We start from the raw sequence: 19629 nt of genomic DNA, 5'->3' as shown, positions 1-19629 counted from the left end.
ATTGTGAGATTTGGCATACCCATTAGCGCAAAAGAAAAAAGCCTTTTATACCCCAAGATAAGTTCCTTTTGGTGTATATTCTTTTCCTTCCCTGCTTGTGGTCAGAGTCTGTATGAAAATTTCATCATCTGTTTTTTTTTTCTGGGCACTCCGCACAGCCTTCAGCATGTAATAGACACTCAAACACGGTCTGATTAGAAGCTGAGCTGGAGCTTAATAGGATTCTGATGAACCCGAGTGCCTGCATAACCTCAAGCTCTTCTGCTTTGGTTTTGTTTTTTACACTTGATAAATATTTAGAAAGTTATTTGACCGTGACATAGTAGAGAGATAGCTATAATAACAAGAGGTTTATTTTTATTTCAGGGACAATTAATGGATGCTTGTTCTTATTTAACAGTTAATTGTGGAGACAAGGATCTCGTAACAGTGGGATCTTCTTTCACCTACTTATAAATACAGCTTTAGGGAAATAACAATTCACATTATCATACCATTCGCCCATTCAAAGCACATGAGACGGTGGATTTTAGTGTATCCACAGGGCTCTGCGGCCTTCTCCACTTTTAGGAACATTTTCTTTTTTTCTTTTTAGAAACATTTTCTTATCATTCTCAAGAGAAACCCTGCCCTCCCTAGCAGTCGTGTCCAATCCCCGACTCCTCCCAGCCCCCAGTCACCCCCAGTCGACTTTCTTCTATGTATTTATTTTAAAACTGATCTACTTTCTGTCCCCACACACTTGCCTGTTCTGGACATTCCGTAAAATGGAACCAGACGCTACGTGGCCTCTCGGGTTGCAGCGTCCTGTTCTCTAGGTTCTCCCGTGCTGTCGCGTGAATCAGCGCTTCCTTCCTTCTCATAGCTGAGTAACGACATTCCGTCCTGTGGGTAGACCCCGTTTTCAGTATCTGCTCGGCGCTGGGTTTGTGGGCTTGGGGTTGTGAAGAGTAAAGCTGCTGTGAACGTTCCTGGGTAAGTTGTGTGTGAGTATGTGTCTTCATCTCTCTCGCATCTCTCTACCGTGGAGGGTGGTTGCAGGCTCTGTGGTTAGCCGTTTGAGGAGCTGCCCCCTGTGGTTTTCCCTAGCACCTGCGCCGTTCTACATTCAGGTCAGGAAGACACGAGGGTTCTAGCCCGTCCACATCCTCACCGCCACTCGTCCTCTGTCCTTTTCGCCCAGCCCTCCTGGTGGCTGTGAGCTGGTGTCTCGCTGTGGGTGTGTTTTGTGTTTCCCTGACGGCTAGTTGGACTTCCCAAGTGGCGCTAGTGGTAAAGAACCTGCCTGCCCATGCACGCAGACCTACGAGACGCAGGTTTGATCCCTGGGTCGGGAAGATCCCCTGGAGGAGGGCATGGCAACCCACTCCAATATTCTTGCTTGGAGAATCCCGAGGAATGAGGAGCCTGGCAGGCTGCCGTCCATAGGGTCGCCCAGAGTTGGACACGGCTGGAGCGGCTAAGCATGCACGGACGACTGGTTACGCTGAAGATATTTCCTCGTGCTTGCTTACTGGTCATCTGTAGACCACCTTTGGAGAAAGTTCTGATCCTTTCCTGTATTTAATTTGGGTTTCTGTTACTGAATTTTTAACAGTTCTTCATGTAAATATATACTCAAATTGATCTTTAAAAAATCCTTATTCTACTATTTTTTAATCTTTAACATATCCCCAAACTTCGTACCTGGCCATCCTGGCCTCATACACACATTGTCAGGATATTGTGACCCTCTGCTGCATGGAACACGTTGTGTTCCGTGCTCCGAGGATAGGAAATGAATACCGTGTCCCTTACTTCAAGGGGCACAAAACAAAGTGGGAAGGGCCACAGTGATACATTTCTGTGTGTCAGGAAAAGAGATGACTTTCAGATCAAGGAATCAAGGAAGGCAGCCTGAAGGAGGTGGCATTTTTAGTTGGCCTTATGTATCGGATGCAATACCAGAGGATTAGGGGGAGAACCCGAGTAAAGATCCTGAGTTCTCTGTGTTGTGTGGCGACTGGTTAACTCTTAGGGCTGAGAGTTTCAAAGCCTAGATAGAGGGATACTGGGAACACACATGGGAAGCCTGGTTGGGACCAGATGCCGATCGTGCGCGCTGGAGCAGTCTGGATCCTGTTTTGTCAGTGGCTGGAGAGCCCCTGGCTGTTTGGGTGATGGTGGGGCCGTGTGGAAGGCTGAGTCTGCAGAAGGTGCAGGGGCCCTGGGGGCAGGCTCACGGAAGGCACCACTGCTGTGTCTCCCTCTTAGAGACTGAGTGCTTTAGAAAGTCAAGAAGGGACTCCTGGGAGAATTGTTTACCCTTATGATTTCCAAAAGTATTTGACCATAGCTTCACTTAAAAAAAAAAAAATCATGTAAGATTGACGGTCCGTACTTTGGGTTTTGATGTCTTAGTTCGGTATTTCACAACTAATTGGTAAAGGACCCGCCTGCCAGTGCGGGAGATGTGAGAAGAGGGAGTTGGATTCCTGAGTCCAGACAATCCCCTGGAGGAGGAAACGGCCCCCCACCCACTCCAGTATTCTTGCCTGGAGAATCCCATGGACACAGGAGCCTGGCAGACTTCAGTCCATGGGGTCACAAAGAGCTGGACACGACTGAAGCGACTTCGCACACAGCACAGGGTCTCAGTAGATGTTGGCTGGTTGGTTACCTAATAGATTAGAGGATTGTAGACCACAGACTTGGGGGTGAAGGAATGTGAGATGTTAGCTGGTCCACCCTCTGGATGGATGGAGGCCCAGAGGGGGAGAATGTTAGTCTCATTGGCAGCAGCCATGGCTCTTGCTACTGTTAACGCGTCCACGTGTGACCTTGAGTGGGTCACGTCTGTCACTCGGAGGAGTCCAGTGTTGACTGCAGGCATGTCCCCCTCGTCTCTGGAGGATCCCCACGGGGAGCAGGACCACCCGTGCTTCCTTCGTGGGTCCTCTACCCCCCAGGTCCCCCATCTCCAGTGTTGTCAAAAGATCCATTCCTGTGGACCAGGGCACACACCAGTGCTTCCGTTTGATGAACTTGAACGCAGACAAGCCCAAGAACTTGGACAAGGGTGGGAGTCGGGGGGTGGAGCGGGAGTGCAATTCTCACCCCAAGGGTTGTGCTTTTTGCGTCACGGTGAACGCTTGTGTAACGAGTGACTCCTCCTTTTTCTGGGAGCGACTCTTCCTTCGTCGCTTTGGTGGTAGTTTTCCATGGCAACCACCGTTGCCACACATCTGGCATCTCAATGAAATGGCTCCCAAAGCCCAGGGGTCCACACGGAGTCCTCCTCAGCCCGCGTATCCTGCCAAGGACATGGAGAAACACTGGGCGGAGCGCGCGCTGACGCTCAGCCTTGCGGGTGAGGCTTCGTCTGCAGTTGCTGAGTTCCTGGGGGGTCTTACCGGGGCTCCTCCAGAAGTTAACTGCGCTGCTGATGCTCTGTGGAGGAGGGGCCGACTTAGGGTATTTTCTGGTTTATTGAGGTACAGATATCAGCAGTGCTGTTTGTTTTTTTAAACCAGAAATGACTTAATGGGAAGTAGAGGGTCAACCAAAATCCTGCTGAATTTCTGAGGGTAACCAGCCAGCCCAGGGCTTGGTTTTTTTTTTTTTTTTTAGGTATTTTATTTAAGATGGAAAGTTCCAGTTTGCTTCGGGACCAGAACCCTTAAAAGAAATCCTGACTGGAGGTGGCTTATGGGTGACCGTATGTTTGCTAGTTTATATCCTGCTGACTAAATTGGCAAAATTTTTATTTTTCCTGGTCAACACGAAGAAGGTGTCTTGTGTTTTTTTTTTAATTCCCCTCACTCCTTTCCCTAACAGGATCATGCTTGTCGTGTGTGTGGCGTGAGAGGCTGTTAGAACTGTCCATGCATCTGTGATGATACAAACTTTAGTGGCAACAAGGCTGCCTTTCTTAGGCCCCACAGGCCTTTATCCCAATATGACTCTCGAACGGTTACCCAAGTGGAAGCAGAAATGGTCAGGCCTGAGAGGCCAAATATCAGAAGCACAACAGAGGGGTTTATTGTTTGTGAGAGTTTGAGGTAAACCCTCCCCCTCCCCCTTCCATGACTTAGAAAACTTTGCTCTTAAAAGTAACTATCAGTCTCACTTATAAATGTTAGAAGGTACATAACCATTCTTACAATGAAAGTTATGATTATTTTAAGTCATAAGGAGGCCCAAAGTTAGCTCTTTGCTCAGAGCCTTTCTGAAACAGGAATGAAAAATACCCAAGATGTCGAATCAGATCGAAATGTGAGCTCTGATGCAAGTGTCTGGCTTTGAAAGTCTTTTGAGAACTGCACCCGTGCATTAACTCGTGACAAATTGCACACAGAAACTCAGTGCTGATCGTAATCATAGTGTTTGTAACATGCAGGTTTTTAGTGTACTCTAAGAAAAAGTTTATTTCCCGTTAAACCATGTATTTTTGTTTATTGTAACATTGGGGGCAGATATGCGAACTATGAGCCCATAAAATTTCCTCATTCTTTAAAAAGAAAAAATATGCCAAAAACATAATAAAAATGTAACAAGCAAGAGAAGTGAGGCGAGTGTTTTAATGAAGCCACGGTTAGGTCATACTCTTACAGATACGCAGTTGAATACCCAGGAGTCAAAAGACCTTTCATGCTTTCAGTTAACTCCTGAGATGGTTCATGGTCCACACTCCCTAGTTACTTTAGTGCCAGGTTTTATTTTAAACTAGACCCTAAAAAGTTGCCGAAGGGGAGAGGATGGTTATGTGACGTGATGTTGGAGGTGTTAGCTCTGGGGGGGGTGATGTTTTTGTGGTCTGTAAGTGTATCAGATCAACACAGGGTTCACCGTGAACCCGTGCAACATTATATGTCAATTATATCTCAGTGAAGCTGAGGGAGAAGAGCGATCATGCTGGGAAACCACGTTTATGTAGAAAGTCTCATGCTTGGCAGCTCACCGCGGGCCTGGGGCCCGTTCTGAGCACGCTGGGGCGGCCCATCACATTGCCAGCAACTTTCCCCTGGGAGTCGTGGGGGCGGGCGGGCGCATCTCTCCTGCCTGGTGACAACGGTGACTCGTCTCTGTCTCTGCACAGGTGAAGCTGCTCTCCGAGGGGAGCCCCGGCTGCAGACCCTCCCGGTGGCCTCGGCCCTCACTGCTCACCGCACGGGCCCCCCGCCTATCAGTCCCAGCAAGAGGAAGTTCAGCGTGGACCCTGGCGACGACGACCTGGACTGTGATGGGGACCATGCTTCCAAGATGAGTCGCACCTTCGCCCCCCACCTGTAAGTGCCCCCCTACTCTGCCGCCAGCCCGGCTCACGTGGGCCCGCGGGGAGCTTCTCCGGCCGCTCTGTGCCGACTCCGAGGGGAGAAGGTGCCTGCTAGTCCCCCCCACCGCTCCCCGCCTGGAGGGGCCATTTAACTGGTTTTAATAACTTAGGGGAGGTGACCTCCGTCCCACGTGTCCGCCGTTCGCGTGCATTCCCCACCAGTGGTAACTTGCTTCAAGCGGCTTCGGGAGGTGATCGGGGAGACTTGCCTCCCTTGGCTGGTCCCTGCCAGGTGCTTCTTGGGGGGGACCGGTCCCTGCTGAGGGTCCTTAGGGGCCGGGGCAGTGACCAGAGAGGCCAGCGCCTGGCCCCGGCTGGGAAACGGGCGGCTGCCTGACATGTGTTCGTGGCACACAGCCGAGACCTTCCCGCGGCAGAGGGTGGTTTTCGTGTTTGGGTCTGAGCGCGCCGGTTCCCGCCCTCCGAGAAGCGGCCACAGGTGGCTGGTGGTCCTGGGGCTGGTTTCGGGGGCGCAGACGGGGAGCAGGCTGCATGCGAGTTGCCTCAGCGTGCTCTTCTGTTGAGATGAGAGCTGGACTCTGAGTGACATCACCACATTTGTGATGCCTGTGCCCTAGTTTTGCGCTGCGCCCCACCCCCTCCCCGTTGTGTTTCTCTCACACACACCCTGCGGAGGGAGTGGATACTGCTTCTTATGTTTGCTGGACTCAGAGACCGCCCCCTGCCATGGGGAGGCTGCTCTGGCCGTGGCGCGAGGGTGGGTATGGTCAGAGGCTGGGGTCTCGGTGGAGGGCAGAGATGAATGGCCCTGTTCCTTTCCCTCTCCACACATGAGTTAGCACGCAACGATCATTCAGGATGCTCGGCTTCCCCAGTTCTTCCGAGGATGCTGCTGTTTGCTGGCAGGAGCGTGGAGCTCAGAGTCTGGAGGGGACCTCGCGTGGTCCGAGGGCGCCGAATGCGCCAGCAGCCCTCGGCATCTCCGGCATTCCAGCGCGCTGGATTGTGTGTGCAGTCACAAGACAGCCTGACAGTGGTATTTATCCTCGGTAAATCACTGTAGTGTTAGTCAGAGGCTGAGCCTGCAGTCTGGAGCCCTGGAATTTGCTACGATCAGGAATCCAGCAGTAAGGCTCTGCACAACAATGACCTCTTGCAAACAGGGGAGGCTCATAACTTAGATGCTGGGCGTCCAACTGTTTGCAGTTCATTCTTTTGTCGCTAGGAATCGTCTCTTTCCCCAAACCCAAATAAGAGACATTTGATCAAGGAAGTGGGAGTTGGTTGTGAGATAGTGTGTTTTGTGATCAAACATGCCTTAGTTAAAATCCCAGGTCTGCTACTTACCAGCGTGGCTTTGGACAATCACTTCGTTTATCTGGGCCTGATTTCCTTCTCTGCAGTGGCGCTGCTCTAAGTTCGTGTGGAGAACAGTCGTGAGCAGCAGAGTGGAAATATGCACGGAGTTGGGCACAGTACAGTTGACAGTTGATGAGAGTTATTGCTTTATTACAGAGTCCATTACTCAGATATCAGTGATGGTGGGAAACCAGAGCACTGTTAATGGCGAATGCGATGTTTGAAAGTCATAACTGGTTTATGGGTTCAAATTCATCCCTGCTTCCTTATTTCTCAGTGGGAGTAGGTTCCGTCCACACAGGAGTGAGTGCTGAGCGCAGTGTCTGGCAGCTAGTAAACAGAGCTTCCATCATTACTGATATTATTAGAATGTCAGAGCATTTAGAACATGATCTTGTGGTTGCAAATAGGACCTTGATGCACCGGCTCTGTGATGACACTGTAAAAATGTAAAGTGCCGGGAATAGATAAAGAGTTGTGGAGTTCACATGCGAGTCACAATTGATGTCCTCATACCATAGGTTTAGAAGAACAGAAAAGGCAGCACCCCCCAGGCCAACCCCCTGGACTCAGAGACGAAAGATGCGCCGCGTCACTTGTTTGCCGAGGGGTAGTTCCTCATCCCAGTAACATTGCTGAGGTTTCTCTGCCTGTCTTCTAAGAGCCGAATAACTAGTTTTACAGGCAAGTGTAAAAGATACTTCTCCTCTTACGACTCCCTGGGGTAGGGTAGCTAGTAAGTGCATTGCTTGACTTGGTGAAACGTTTGCCACGTGTGTTTTCCAAGAGCCGGATGATGAGTTTTGGAGGCAGGTTTAAAAGCTTCTTCTCCTCTTAGGACTCCGTGAGGTAGGATGCTTAGTAAGCGCGTTGCCTGATTTGGTGGAACGTTTGCCATTTAAACTGTCGTGCATCCCGCTCCTTTTTATCTCAGGTGCCTGGAAGTTTTCTATACTAAACTGCAGATTCTTATGGAGAGGACATGTGCTCAGTAGCATCTGACTCTTTGCGACCCCACGGACTGTAGCCCGCCAGGCTCCTCTGTTCATGGGATTTTCCGGGCAAGAACTCTGGAGTGGGGTGCCATGCCCTCCTCCAGACATGTGGGGAAGAAGGGTTCTCAAAGGTGCATGCTTTGGCTGCATTTCACATAACCATCGTATTATTTTCCACTAGAGCAAGGGTAAGTTGAGGCAGGCTAGGAAGCTACAGAGTATGCCTGACTGTCTGCTGATTTCTTTAGGGAAGGAAGGGAGAGAGCAGAGGTTTCCCTAGTGATTTCTCCAGAATTTGGAAATTGAGAATTCCAGGTCATTTGAACTGTTTATTGAGAGGGTGACCCTGAGGAATTTTTGTGGGTTTTTTTTTTTTTTTTGGTTTGTTTGTTTGTTCTGATTTTTTTTTATTGCCTAAGAAAAGTGTTACCATGAATGTCTTGTTTGGGAATTCAAAAGTACTCTGTCTGCCACTTAGAAAGAAAGTGGTTTAAGGTATGAGGCAAGGGTTAGGGTGGGATTCGTCTTACGGGAGCGAATTTCGTAAGCCATTTCATCTGTGACCCTGGTTTTCAAGCGTGAGCCGATGTGGACGAGCTCTCCTGTCACCTGTCTGTCCTTCCTATGGACTCCAGGACTCCTCTTTTCTTAGGTGAGTTGTAGCTCCCTGACTTTGGCAGATAGGAGCCCCTCCAACTGACTCGTGTCCTTCTTAGATGAGCCCCTCCCCCTCCCTGAAGCCCTTTCTTGCTGTCCGGCAGACCGCACGCTTACCTTGTAAGCTTTCTGCACCAGCCATTGAATCAGGCGTTTCTCGGGGCCGGGAGGGTGTCTGATTGCGTTCACTGGGGCGTGGTCTTTAGAAGCCGAGACCTGGGTGCCGAGTGTCACTGTGGTGTCACTGCCTCTAGACTTGAGTTGTCTTGTGTGTTAACAGTAGACATGGCTGCTTGTGGTGGTTCACATTTCACTTTAAATAAAGTTAGAAACTCAATTGCTCAGTCACACTAGCCCTGTTTCCAGCTCTAAAGCCACCTGTCTCTTGGCTACCGCACTGGACAGCACACACACAGAACATTTCTGCCATCACAGAAAGCTTGGTTTCTAAACTCAGTGGAAGGAGCTACGGGGTCCTGGGTTCACTTTAATACTGCAGTTCTAATCCAGCTCCGCAGAGCTCTTCCTCCCCTCTCCCAGTCCATCTTCACGTCTCCATGATTCCAGCATCAACTCCTTCAGTGTTCCGTCCTGCAGTGTACATCAGAGTGGCAGAATTGCTGCGCCCTTGCCATTCTGAAAAACAAACCTGCTAAGAAGAGTTTTTTCCCCCACCCTGTGCTGAGGAGCTCTTTTTGTGTAGAAGAACTCTACAAAGAAGATCTTCATGACCCAGATAACTATGATGGTGTGATCGCTCACCTAGAGCCAGAGAGCCTGAAATGTGAAGTCAAGTGGGCCTTAGGAAACGTCACTATGAACAGAGCTCGTGGAGGTGATCGAATTCCAGCTGAGCTGTTTCAAATCCTGGAAGATGATGCTGTGAAAGTGCTGCTCTCCATATGCCAGCAAATGTGGAAAACTCAGCAGCCACAGGACTGAAAAGGTCAGTTTTCATTCTATTCCCAAAGAAAGGCAATGCCGAAGAATGTTCATACTACTGCACGATTGCACTCATGTCACATGCTAGCAAAGTAATGCTCAAATTCTCCAATCCAGGCTTCAACAGTATGTGAACCATGAACTTCCAGATGTTCAAGCTGGATTTAGAAAAGGCAGAGGAACCAGAGATCAAATTGCCAACATCCGTTGGATCATTGACAAAGCAAGAGAGTTCCAGAAAAACATCTACTTCTGTCTTATTGACTATGCCAAAGCCTTTGACTTCGTGGATCACAAAAAAATGTGGAAAATTCTTCAAGAGATGGGAATACCAGACCACCTTACCTGCCTCCTGAGAAATCTGAATGCAGGTCAAGAAGCAACAGTTAGAAGTGGACATGGAACAACAGACTGGTTCCAAATAGGGAAAGGAGTACGTCAAGGCTGTGTATTGTCATCCTGCTTATTTAACTTCTATGCAGAGTACATCATGCGAAATGCTAGGCTGGATGAAACTTGGGCTGGAATCAAGATTGCTGGGGGAAATACCAATAACCTCAGATATGCAGATGACACCACCCTTACGGCAGAAAGAGAAGAAGAATTAAAGAGAGCCTCTTGATGAAAGTGAAAGAGGAGAGTGAAAAAGCTGGCTTAAAACTCAACGTTCAAAAAATGAACAGTCCCATCACTGATGGCAAATAGATGGGGAAACAGTGGAAGACTTTATTTTCTTGGGCTCCAATCTCTCTGCAGATGGTGACTGCAGCCATGAAATTAAAAGACGCTTGCTCCTTGGAAGAAAAGCTATGACCAACCTAGACAGCATATTCAAAAGCAGAGACATGACTTTGCTAACAAAAGTCTGTTTAGTCAAAGCTGTGGTTTTTCCAGTAGTCATGTATGAATGTGAGAGTTGAACTAGAAAGAAAGCTGAGCACCAAAGAATTGATGCTCTTGAACTGTGGTGTTGGAGAAGACTCTTGAGAGTCCCTTGGACTGCAAGGAGATCCAACCAGTCCATCCTAAAGGAAATCAGTCATGAATTGGAAGGATTGATGCTGAAGCTGAAACTCCAATACTTTGGCTACCTGATGTGAAGAATTGACTCATTAGAAAAGACCCCGATGCTGGGAAAGATTGAAGGCAGGAGGAGAAGGGGATGACAGAGGATGAGATGGCTGGATGGCATCACCAGCTCGATAAACATGAGTTTGAGCAAGCTCTGGGAGTTGGTGATGGACAGGGAAGCCTGGTGTGCTGCAGTCCAGACACGACTGAGCGACCGAACTGACTGTGCTGAGGGTGTAATAGTAGCCTCTTTGAAGTATTAATACCAACTTCAAAAGTTACTTTCCCATCCCTTTCAGTGTTTGTTAAAATCTCTTCATTTGTTGGCACTCAATTAGAGATTTTTTTCTCTCCTTGTTAACTTCACTTTTTGAATATGTAAAATATTAACACGCTGCTAGAAGCCAAGGCTGTGTAATCATATCACCATATATGTAAGTCATTCTGCTGTGTACCTGAACTTTCACAGTGATGTCTCGTCAGTTATATCTCAACAAGACTGAAAGAAAAAAAAAAGTCAAAATCATACTGAAAAGTACTAGAGAAGTATTATTCCCTTCCCTGTGTCTTTCACCGCTTTTGTTCCCTCCCCCTGAAGGTGATTACCCTTCTTGTGTGTGTGTGTTAAAATAAGCAGGTATATGAATATGTTCTCAGTCCCTTTATTTCTTACACACAAAGTGTCATATTTTATATATTCACTTGAACTCAGATATTTTCAACGATGTATCACGGATATCTCTCCACGCCAGTTCTTCGTTCTTGTTCATAGCTCCATAGTACTCCACTGCGTGCCCGTGCCAAGGGTGGCCCAGCCGCTGCCCTTTGTTCAGATGTTTAGATAATTTTTTATGATGAACTGTTGCAGTGGATAATGTTGTCCATTTGTGACATCTTGTGTATCTGTAATACAGTTTAAAACTCTTGGGGGCTTAACAGCTGATGCATGCTAAAGTTATACTGGTTTTGAGACGTAGCGTAGGCTGCTTGGCTGGTAGAGCCTGGTGCGAGCTGTGTGCTGAGGAGTGCCGTCTACCTCGTTTCCACCTGTGTGTGTGAGTGACGGATGTGTGAACTGTTCACTCGGTCACCTGTGAGAGGAGGGGAGTGTGACTACCGAGTGCTTCCTCTGTGCTGACCCTCCCTCTGCCGGACGTTTCGTGTGTTACCTCATTTAACCCTGACAGTCAGTGTGTCCCTTTAAGGGGTGTGTGTGTGTGTGTGTCTGTGTGTGTCTGTGTGTGTCTGTGTGTGTCTGTCTGTGTCTGTGTGTGTCTGTGTGTGTCTGTCTGTGTCTGTGTGTGTCTGTGTGTGTCTGTCTGTGTGTGTGAAGCTGAAATTGAGAGAATAATGTGTCCAAAGTGACAGTGATCGAGCTGGGATTAACCACAACACTGAAACCAGTCATCACGTGATCATGTCACACCTGCATCTCACCTGAGACGGGGTGACGTGACTCTCAAAGACGGACATCACATCGTTAGGGTGGCACTTGAGCCTTCCCGGGTGTGGTGTGTGACAGGTGCTAAACCATCTCTGTGTTGAACGGAAGATGAGACCCCCTGTCCAGAGACCGTGCGTCCTGAGCTCATATCCCGCGGGAGGAGGAGCTCTTTCTGATCAGTGGTGTGCGCACGTGCAGAGTAGTTGCCCCTGGCCTCGGAACGGGCAGAAGCCCTGAGCGCCCGCTGAGGTCAGAGCCTCGGTCGCTGGCCTGGTGCCGTGACGGCTGCGCCCGCCCAGCCCGTGTTAACAGTTCACGCTGAAGGAGGCAGGGCCCCGCGAAGGACCCCCGGCCCCCCAGCTGGTGCTGCTCCTCTGAGCTCCTGCCCGGGGTGACCCGTGGCCCCCGAGGCTGTCTCCCTGCCGCAGCCGTGCCTTCGAGGGCTCCCTCGAGTCTGGGGGAGCCGATCCTGGGTGTCCTTGAGTGCTTCTCCAGGCTAGGGGTCTCTGCTGCTGCTCTCCTCCCTTCTCTCCTCTTCCTTATCCCTTGCTTATTCTCTCTCTTTTTTTTTTTTTTTCTCCCTTGGCCTTAGTCACTTCCCTCCTGACCCCATAGGAATGAACAGAAAAAGAGGGGGAAAACCAGACTCAAAACCAGTAATTCCTACAGAGTGACAGGCAAGTTGGAGGAAGCCCTTTGAAATCAAGTTCTGGGCATGTAATAGCAGCTCTGCTAAAACAGAGAAGCCTCGCTGATTGCTGACTGAAATGCGCGTTCTCCCCCGCAGTAGGGTTGGTGGTAGAGACGGCACCTTGGGTGTTCAGGAGCGGCTAGTCTGTCCAGTATCTCCATATTCCTTGGCAGCATCACCACGCTTCCTTTGAGTCTCCATTTCTTGTATCTCTTTAGTACCTTTAGTGGGGATGTGTATGGACATGCCTTTACCAGGGACTGTTCATTCCACAAACTTCATGAGAGTAGAGGAAGCAATTCCTCATTTCGATTTAAAGCTAGATCCGGAGGGAATGGAGACTGCCGCAGCCACTGTGGAGGACAGTGTGTGTGTGCGTGTGAGTCACTTAGTCGTGTCCGACTCTTTGCGACCCCGTGGACTGCAGCCTGCCAGGCTCCTCTGTCCATGGGATTCTCCAGGCAAGAATACTGGAGTGAGTTGCCATTTCCTTCCCCGGGGATCTTCCCAACCCAGGGATCGAACCAGGGTCTCCTGCATTGCAGGCCAATTCTTTATCAGCTGAGCTACAAGGGAAGCCAAAAATCAACTATAGTGTAATTAAAAAAGCACCAGCTAGACCTGGAGGAAATTGCAAAGTCGGGGCCATTTTTGTACCTTGACATTCTAGCAACTAGGGCTTTAAAGGTAAGCAGGCATATGTATTTATTACGTAATACATAATATGTATGTATAGGCAGAGCGTGTTAGCGCTGTGTCCATGTCTACATAAGCCTTGGAGAGGGTCAGACTTTTCATTCCTGAGAGTGGTGATAGATCAGGATTCCCAGCATCCAGAGAATCACGAGAGCCTTTGTATTAGGGCTTGGCCACGACCGTCACTGACAAGCCTGATTGTGTACTAAGCGCTGTGCTGAATGCTCCGTGGGCGTGATCACTCCGCGCGTCATCTCAGCTCTGAGATGCTGTGATTGCCCCTCTTTTGCAGGTGGTAAAACTGAGAGGTTGTAACTTGCTCAAGGTCACGAAGCTAGCTGGTTGGTAACAGAGCCAGGAATCAAAACGCAGGCTGGCTGTTCCTGTAGCTAGCACTCTTAGGAACCGTCTTAGAGCCATACTGAAAAGGCACACGTGTCCAGCAGCTGTGAGTCGGCTGATATAGGACCTTAACGCCTTGTGGTTTGGGATGATTGCCGTGTGCGCCTTCTCAACCCAAGGGAAGGATTCCGGGCAGTGGCAGGCAGAGAGTAGGCCCCGGGGCAGCAGTGGCGGGGTGCAGGGGCCTCGGCGAGGAAGGGCTTGTCGGTAACTGAGAGAGTGAGGTGGTCCATCCGCCGTGCACGGCGAGGCTTCCCTTCAGGCGTGCTGCTCACCCTCCCCCTGAAGGCGCCGAGTGGAACGGGGTCTCTGTGCAGGTGAGAGCCCCACACGAGCCCGGAAGAAACCCTTCCTTCTTGCTCAGGAGAGGGCTTTGGAATCGTGTTCTTGTTTAAGGTCTGTCTGTGTGCTTAGTTCCTCAGCCGTGTCTGACTCTTTGTGACCCCATGGACTGAAGCCCACCAGTCTCCTCTCTCCACGGGATTCTCCAGGCCAGAATCCTGGAGTGGGTTGCCTCTTTCTTCTTCGGGGGATCTTCCCAACCCAGCGATCAAACCCACTTCTCCTGTGTCTTCTGCATTGCAGGTAGATTCTTTACTTAGTGAAAGTGAAAGTCAGTCAGTCGTGTCTGACTCTTTGCGACCCCATGGACTACATGGGATTCCCCAGGCCAGAATACTGGAGTGCGCAGCCTTTCCCTTCTCCAGGGGATCTTCCCAACCCAGGGATTGAACCCAGGTCTCCCGCATTGCAGGTGGATTCTTTACCAGCTGAGCCACAAGGGAAGCCCAAGAATACTGGAGTGGGCAGCCTATCCCTTCTCCAGGGGGTCTTCCCAAGCCAGGGATCGAACTGGGGTCTCCTGCATTGTAGGTGGACTCTTTACCGGCTAATAAGGGCTTTCTACCAGGGAAGCCTTTACCTGCTGAGCCACCACCAATATTGTCAGACCAATAGAAAGTGAAAGTCGCTCAGTCGTGTCCGACTCTTTGCGACCCCATGGACTGAATTCTCCAGGCCAGAATGCTGGAGTGGGTAGCCTTTCCCTTCTCCAGGGGATCTTTCCAGCCTTAGCCTAAAACGCTCAGGCCAGGGCATTTTATAATTTGCTTTAAATACATGAAGACACTTTTTCTTTCCCCTCTCCAGATTCTATAAATCAAGAGTTCTTGAAATAGAATCCCTCAAACTATGTGCATTCTCTTTGTCTCCCACATCCTTCTTGGCATCGTCTGAACTTGGGAAGTTTTAGCCCCCAGATTCTGTCTTCTGCTGTGCTTTCAACACACAGGCGTGCGTGTCTTCCCACAAGCGTTCTGGGGTTTAAGAGGATATTTTATGGCCTTTAGTTTCAGTTATCCTAACTAACTAACTCTGAAATCCTCCTTCGCATCTAGCAAGTGTGTGTATTCATTTTGAAAGGAACTTGAGAAGGGAGCCTGAATCTGTAATGAACGCTTTGGTTCAGGGAGGTGGAGCCTAAAAAGTCCTTCTGGTGGGGCAGACTTGGCCCTGCCCTGGGGGCGGGGTGGGGTTTGCTGCCTGCCTGGGGTGGAAGCAAAGGTGGTTTTCCCGCCGCTCTGCAGGACCTTAAAGGCACAGCTGTGTGCTGCCTGGGAGTGTTTTGCTAATGAAGTGTGGTACCTTTAAAGAAAGGTCACAGGCCTGACCTGTGTTGTGTGGGTTTCTTGTTTGTCAGACTGGAGGCATTTTCTCATTTTCACAGTTCAGCCGAAAACAAAGACCTCCTTATCCCAGCCGGGGAGCCGTGCTCTTAAGAGCTGACATCAGCCTTTTCCCAGCAGGCAGCGTTTCTGCCTTAAGAGTCTTCGCCGAGAGCTGGGCCAGCCAACGGCTGCCCTGCCCTGGGTTTCTCCTGGCTGGGTGACACGCAGGGTGAAGAAATGCCAAGCGTGCCAGCAGTCAGGGCAGCAGAACCCAGCGCTGTTGTCACGGGTCCCTTCTCCTCTGTTCCGGGGACCTCTGGGCGCCTCCGTTTCACAGAGCTTGTGAACGTTGGGCCGAGAACCTTGAGAAAGGACTGCTTTCCTAGAGAGGTGTTAAAGAACCTCTGGGGCCTGTTGGGGAAGCCTCATTAGCATGTGTAAAGACACTGTTTAAAGACGACTCTAAAATGGGGGGTGGAGGGGAGTGATTTTTAGGTGGATGGATTAAGTCAGAGGCGTTGGTTGAGAAGTTGAGGAAACAAAACCACACAGGGTTTGGTTCCCCCTCCTGCCCTGACTCTCTGGGGTTTCCGGGCGCTGTTTGCATGAAGAGCCTTCTGAGCTGGGGACACTGACGGCAGCCCTGGGTCCACACGGTTGGAACATCGGCCTTGCTCCTCTGAGGACGCAGAGCCAGCCTGTCCTGAGGTCGCAGCCTGGCATTCCTGCCGGAGGACCAGGAGGACTGCTCAGAGGTGGCCTTGGGTCAGAGTTGGGGCGGTTCTTGGACTCTCCCCTAGATCTCGCCTGTAAACCCATCGTCTCCTGCGTGCCTGCTTGTCTGAGCCCCGAGTTCTACGTGTGGGGTAGTTTTTCTTTCATAAACGGCAGTGCGTGGTCCCCTAGCGTCTTCGCCGAAGCTTTGGGTTCAGGCATGCATGCTGCCTGCCTCTGCCTCCACCCCCGTCGGTCTTCCCACTCCTCTGTCTCTCTCTCTCGAAATTTCTCCCCAGATTGTCTCCAAAGCATGATTAAAGAGCTCCGTGTTGCAGTCAAGGAGTAGGTTAGGGACGTAGGTTGGAATCCCGCCAACCAGCTGATCCAGATTTTGGACCCGGGTCTCTGGCCGCACTGGAGGCCCGCGGGAAGCGGAGTTCGCTCCCCTGCACTCGCCTCTGACTTCTCTACCTTCCGCCTGCCTTCCCTCGACAAGACCCAAGAGCGAAAGGACTAGATGCACAGAGGATCCGGATGGGGCAGGCGGCAGACCAGCTCCTGGTGGGCCGGGGCGCTTACTAGGGGGCCCGTCGGAGGCTCCACTCTCTTTGCACCCCCAGCCTGTCCCTGTGGTTGAGGCTGTCCAGGGAGGATTTGGGCTTTTCTGTCTCCTCAGGACCACATGGGGACTCGGAGCACTGTTGCCCATCGAGGACCATCTTGCCTCAGTGCTCGAAGGATGGGGAGAGTGTTCCTCAGGCAGAGTTTGGGAAGCACCCGAACCGGGCTCTGGGGTCTGCCCGTGTGGTGGGCCTGAGGCTGGCTCTGAGTCTGGGGTGCAAGGAATCTCCAGCGCAACTTGCCGTGGGGTCCTCTAATCCTTTGTCATGAGCCCTGTCAGCAGCATTCCAGGGAGCATGCTTGCCAGGCCACGTGGGCATCTTATCTGGTCTTGAAGTGATGTTACAAACGTGCACACGTGCAAGGCTCAGGTGCCATACGGCTTAGATTGGTGACGACGCGATCCCTTGGTTTGGGGTTGCTGGGTGCCAGCTTCCATGCTGGGTCTTTCAGGGAGAGTCCCTGAGGCCTGAGAGATGGGGGAGCCCAGCCCCTTCCCCTTGACGGTGTGCCCCTCCCGGGCCTTCCCAACGCTGGCTTCTCCACCCTGAGCTGTTTCCAGGGAACAGAGCGTCTCCCCTTCTGCATCCACACCCCAGCCCAGGGCTGTGATCCTGAGCGTCAGCGGTCACGGAACTTCCATCCGCCCCTCCCTGGTGCCCTCACGACCCCAGGCCCGGGGGGACCCTGCAACCCCTCGCCTGGCTTTCTTGCCCCCACAGGCCCCCCTCCTGGTTCTCGCTCTTGCACCTAGGCGCTCTCACAGGCTCGTCATCACCGCGTGTTCCGGGCCCCATCCTGCTTACTGCGCCGAGCCCGGGATGGAACACACGGGCCAGCTCCCGGCGGGGGTGGCGGGAGGGTTCCCTGGCCTTTATGCCCGGCTGGGGCTCAGCCTCCCCGCCCACGGAGCTGTGTGCCTCCCTGACCCTGTGTGTCCACCCCACACACACCTGCAGGGCTGCCCCACCGGCGTCGACCTTAGCGGTTCCTGTCTCCACCAGCGCTTACCCAGGCCTGCCCCTGTCTCCATGGCGGGGTGTTTCCACTTGCCCTGCAGTCACCGCTGTCTCTTCTGCCTGCTTTCCCACGTGTGATCATCGCTGCCCCTGGTGAAATCTGGTCTCCCTGGATGTCCTCCAGGAGGCTCCTGGCCGTGGCTTAGACCCCCATTCCCACGGCAGTGCCCTCAGTGGTTTTGGCACTTCAATGCGCAGGAAGGTTTCTGGAGCTTTCCTCTCTGCTCGGAACTCTGTTGGCGCCCCTAGGCAGCACCAGGGAACTCTGAGCAGACCCTCACCTGCAGGAGCTTCTGACCCACTGCCGAGGCATGCCCACCCCCATCCTCAGTCCCTGTTCTTGCCTCCTTCTCTCGGCAAAGGGGGTGGAGGGGTGGTTCCTGCTGCGTCGCCGCGGACGCTTCTGTGTACAGAATGGCGCTTTGCCGCTCCTGACCCAGGTCTGGGTGCCCCAGGCCTTCCAGGCGCTAAGGAAGCATTCCCATGAAACGTGTCACTCTGAATGCACTGTCAACACCCTTCCCTTTGGAAGGGATGGTGAGAATCCCTTTCAAACGCGTAACAAGCCCTGAGCGGCACCTCTTTGTGCGTGTTTTTTTCCTGTGAACCCTTGATGTTTAGTTCAGAGACCCCCCCACCCCCACCCCTGGGACAGACCCCCACTCCCGCTGTTCCCCCGCCTTCCTTACCCCTCCTCCCCACTGTCTCCCCCCAATCCCTGCCCCCCACAAGCAGAAGCGTGCAGGTCCCTAGTATCTGGGCACATGCACACTTCATATAACCTGGATCACTGCCTCTGCTTGAGATGCAGGTGTTGGATCAAATGGTCTTAGCCCAGTTGTTGACTGAGTAATAAGCCTCCGGAGTTTACTGTGTGAGTGAATCCCACCTGCTCTTCTTTCTGTTTCTGCCTGTGCACCTCCCTTGGATCCCAGTGTGGGCTTCAGGTGAGATGTATGGAAGGGAGAGATCCAGTTCAGATGGGGGCCTCTCGCAGGTTAGAGGGATGGCTGGACCCTTCTCAGTGGAGAGATTTTAGTCCACACTAGAAAAGCAAGCAAACCCCTGCCTAAATGTTTACTCCTGGAGTTTTCCCAGGTCTACCTAAATGGTTCTCAAAGCTAAAATGTTTTTCAGCTATCTTACAATAGAACTGTGGTATTTATTTGTGGGAGACCACTTTGGGTATTGGGCTCCCTGGGATCAGTGGTAAAGAACCCACTTGCCAGTGCTGGAGACACAGGTTTGATCCCTGGGTCGGGAAGATTGCTCAGAGAAGGAAATGGCGACCTGCTCCAGTGTTCTTTCCTGGAGAATCCCATGCACAGAGGAACCTGGCAGGCTACAGTCCATGGGATCGCAGAGTCAGACACGACTGAGCAATTGAACAACAACTTGGGGTGTGTTAGCCCCAGAGCAGGTTATGTCAGGGGACTAACGCGGAGGCTCCCTCTTCTCCGTGACGCAGGAGCGACCTTGGCAGTAGAGACGTTGGTGAAAGGGGTGATGGTCACGTGGCTCCACGACCAGCCTGTTTGTCTCTAGCGCCTCCGTGGAGGGTGTGGCCGTGTTTGTGGGTGGGCAGTGGCTGTGTCTCCTTTCTGACAGTGAGATAAAATCCGAGCTCTTCAGGGTGACCTGCAGGGACTCCGGTGACTTGTCCTAAACCCCTTGCCCAGAATTACCCTCCTTAGGTGGCTTCCTTGGCTTGTCAGTCCTCACTCACAAGTCTCCTTGACCACGGTTGTGTTAGGAAGACACCCAAGCCCCCGCTGTTACAGGCCTTTGCGCCAGCGCCACACGGTGTGGGAAGAGACCTTCCCAGACTCACAGTGGGCAGCCTGGGTGGTCCTCCCGCCTCGGAACGTCCGTCTTGAAACCAGCACTGTCACTGCCCGGGGCATCTTAGCGTGTATGGCGTGGCGCTCGCCACCATCTCCCGGGCTCCCCTTCACACCCTTGGCTGCCTTATTATAACTTTGATCATTCTAAGCGCGCCACCAAATCTGGTGGTCATGAGACCTGCTGTCCTCCCGGCGCCCCTCCCACCAACTTTGGGAAGAGTTGGGATCC

General features: G+C 51.6%; 1 protein-coding gene across 9 annotated transcripts in view; it reads left to right on the top strand.

The window, feature by feature from the left end:
- Positions 1-19629, top strand: part of VGLL4 (vestigial like family member 4) — a 155763-nt gene that overhangs the window by 114823 nt on the left and 21311 nt on the right. For all 9 annotated transcript variants that reach the window (XM_069560937.1, XM_069560934.1, XM_069560938.1 and 6 more), the window contains one exon: positions 5078-5267. In XM_069560937.1, the coding sequence (XP_069417038.1) occupies positions 5078-5267 (190 nt within the window). The remainder of the gene's footprint in view (positions 1-5077; positions 5268-19629) is intronic.

This window comes from Ovis canadensis, chromosome 19 (assembly GCF_042477335.2).
Source record: "Ovis canadensis isolate MfBH-ARS-UI-01 breed Bighorn chromosome 19, ARS-UI_OviCan_v2, whole genome shotgun sequence".
Classification (NCBI taxonomy): domain Eukaryota; kingdom Metazoa; phylum Chordata; class Mammalia; order Artiodactyla; family Bovidae; genus Ovis; species Ovis canadensis.
Note: the sequence above shows the minus strand (reverse complement) of the source record. Positions and strands in the feature narration are given on the sequence as shown.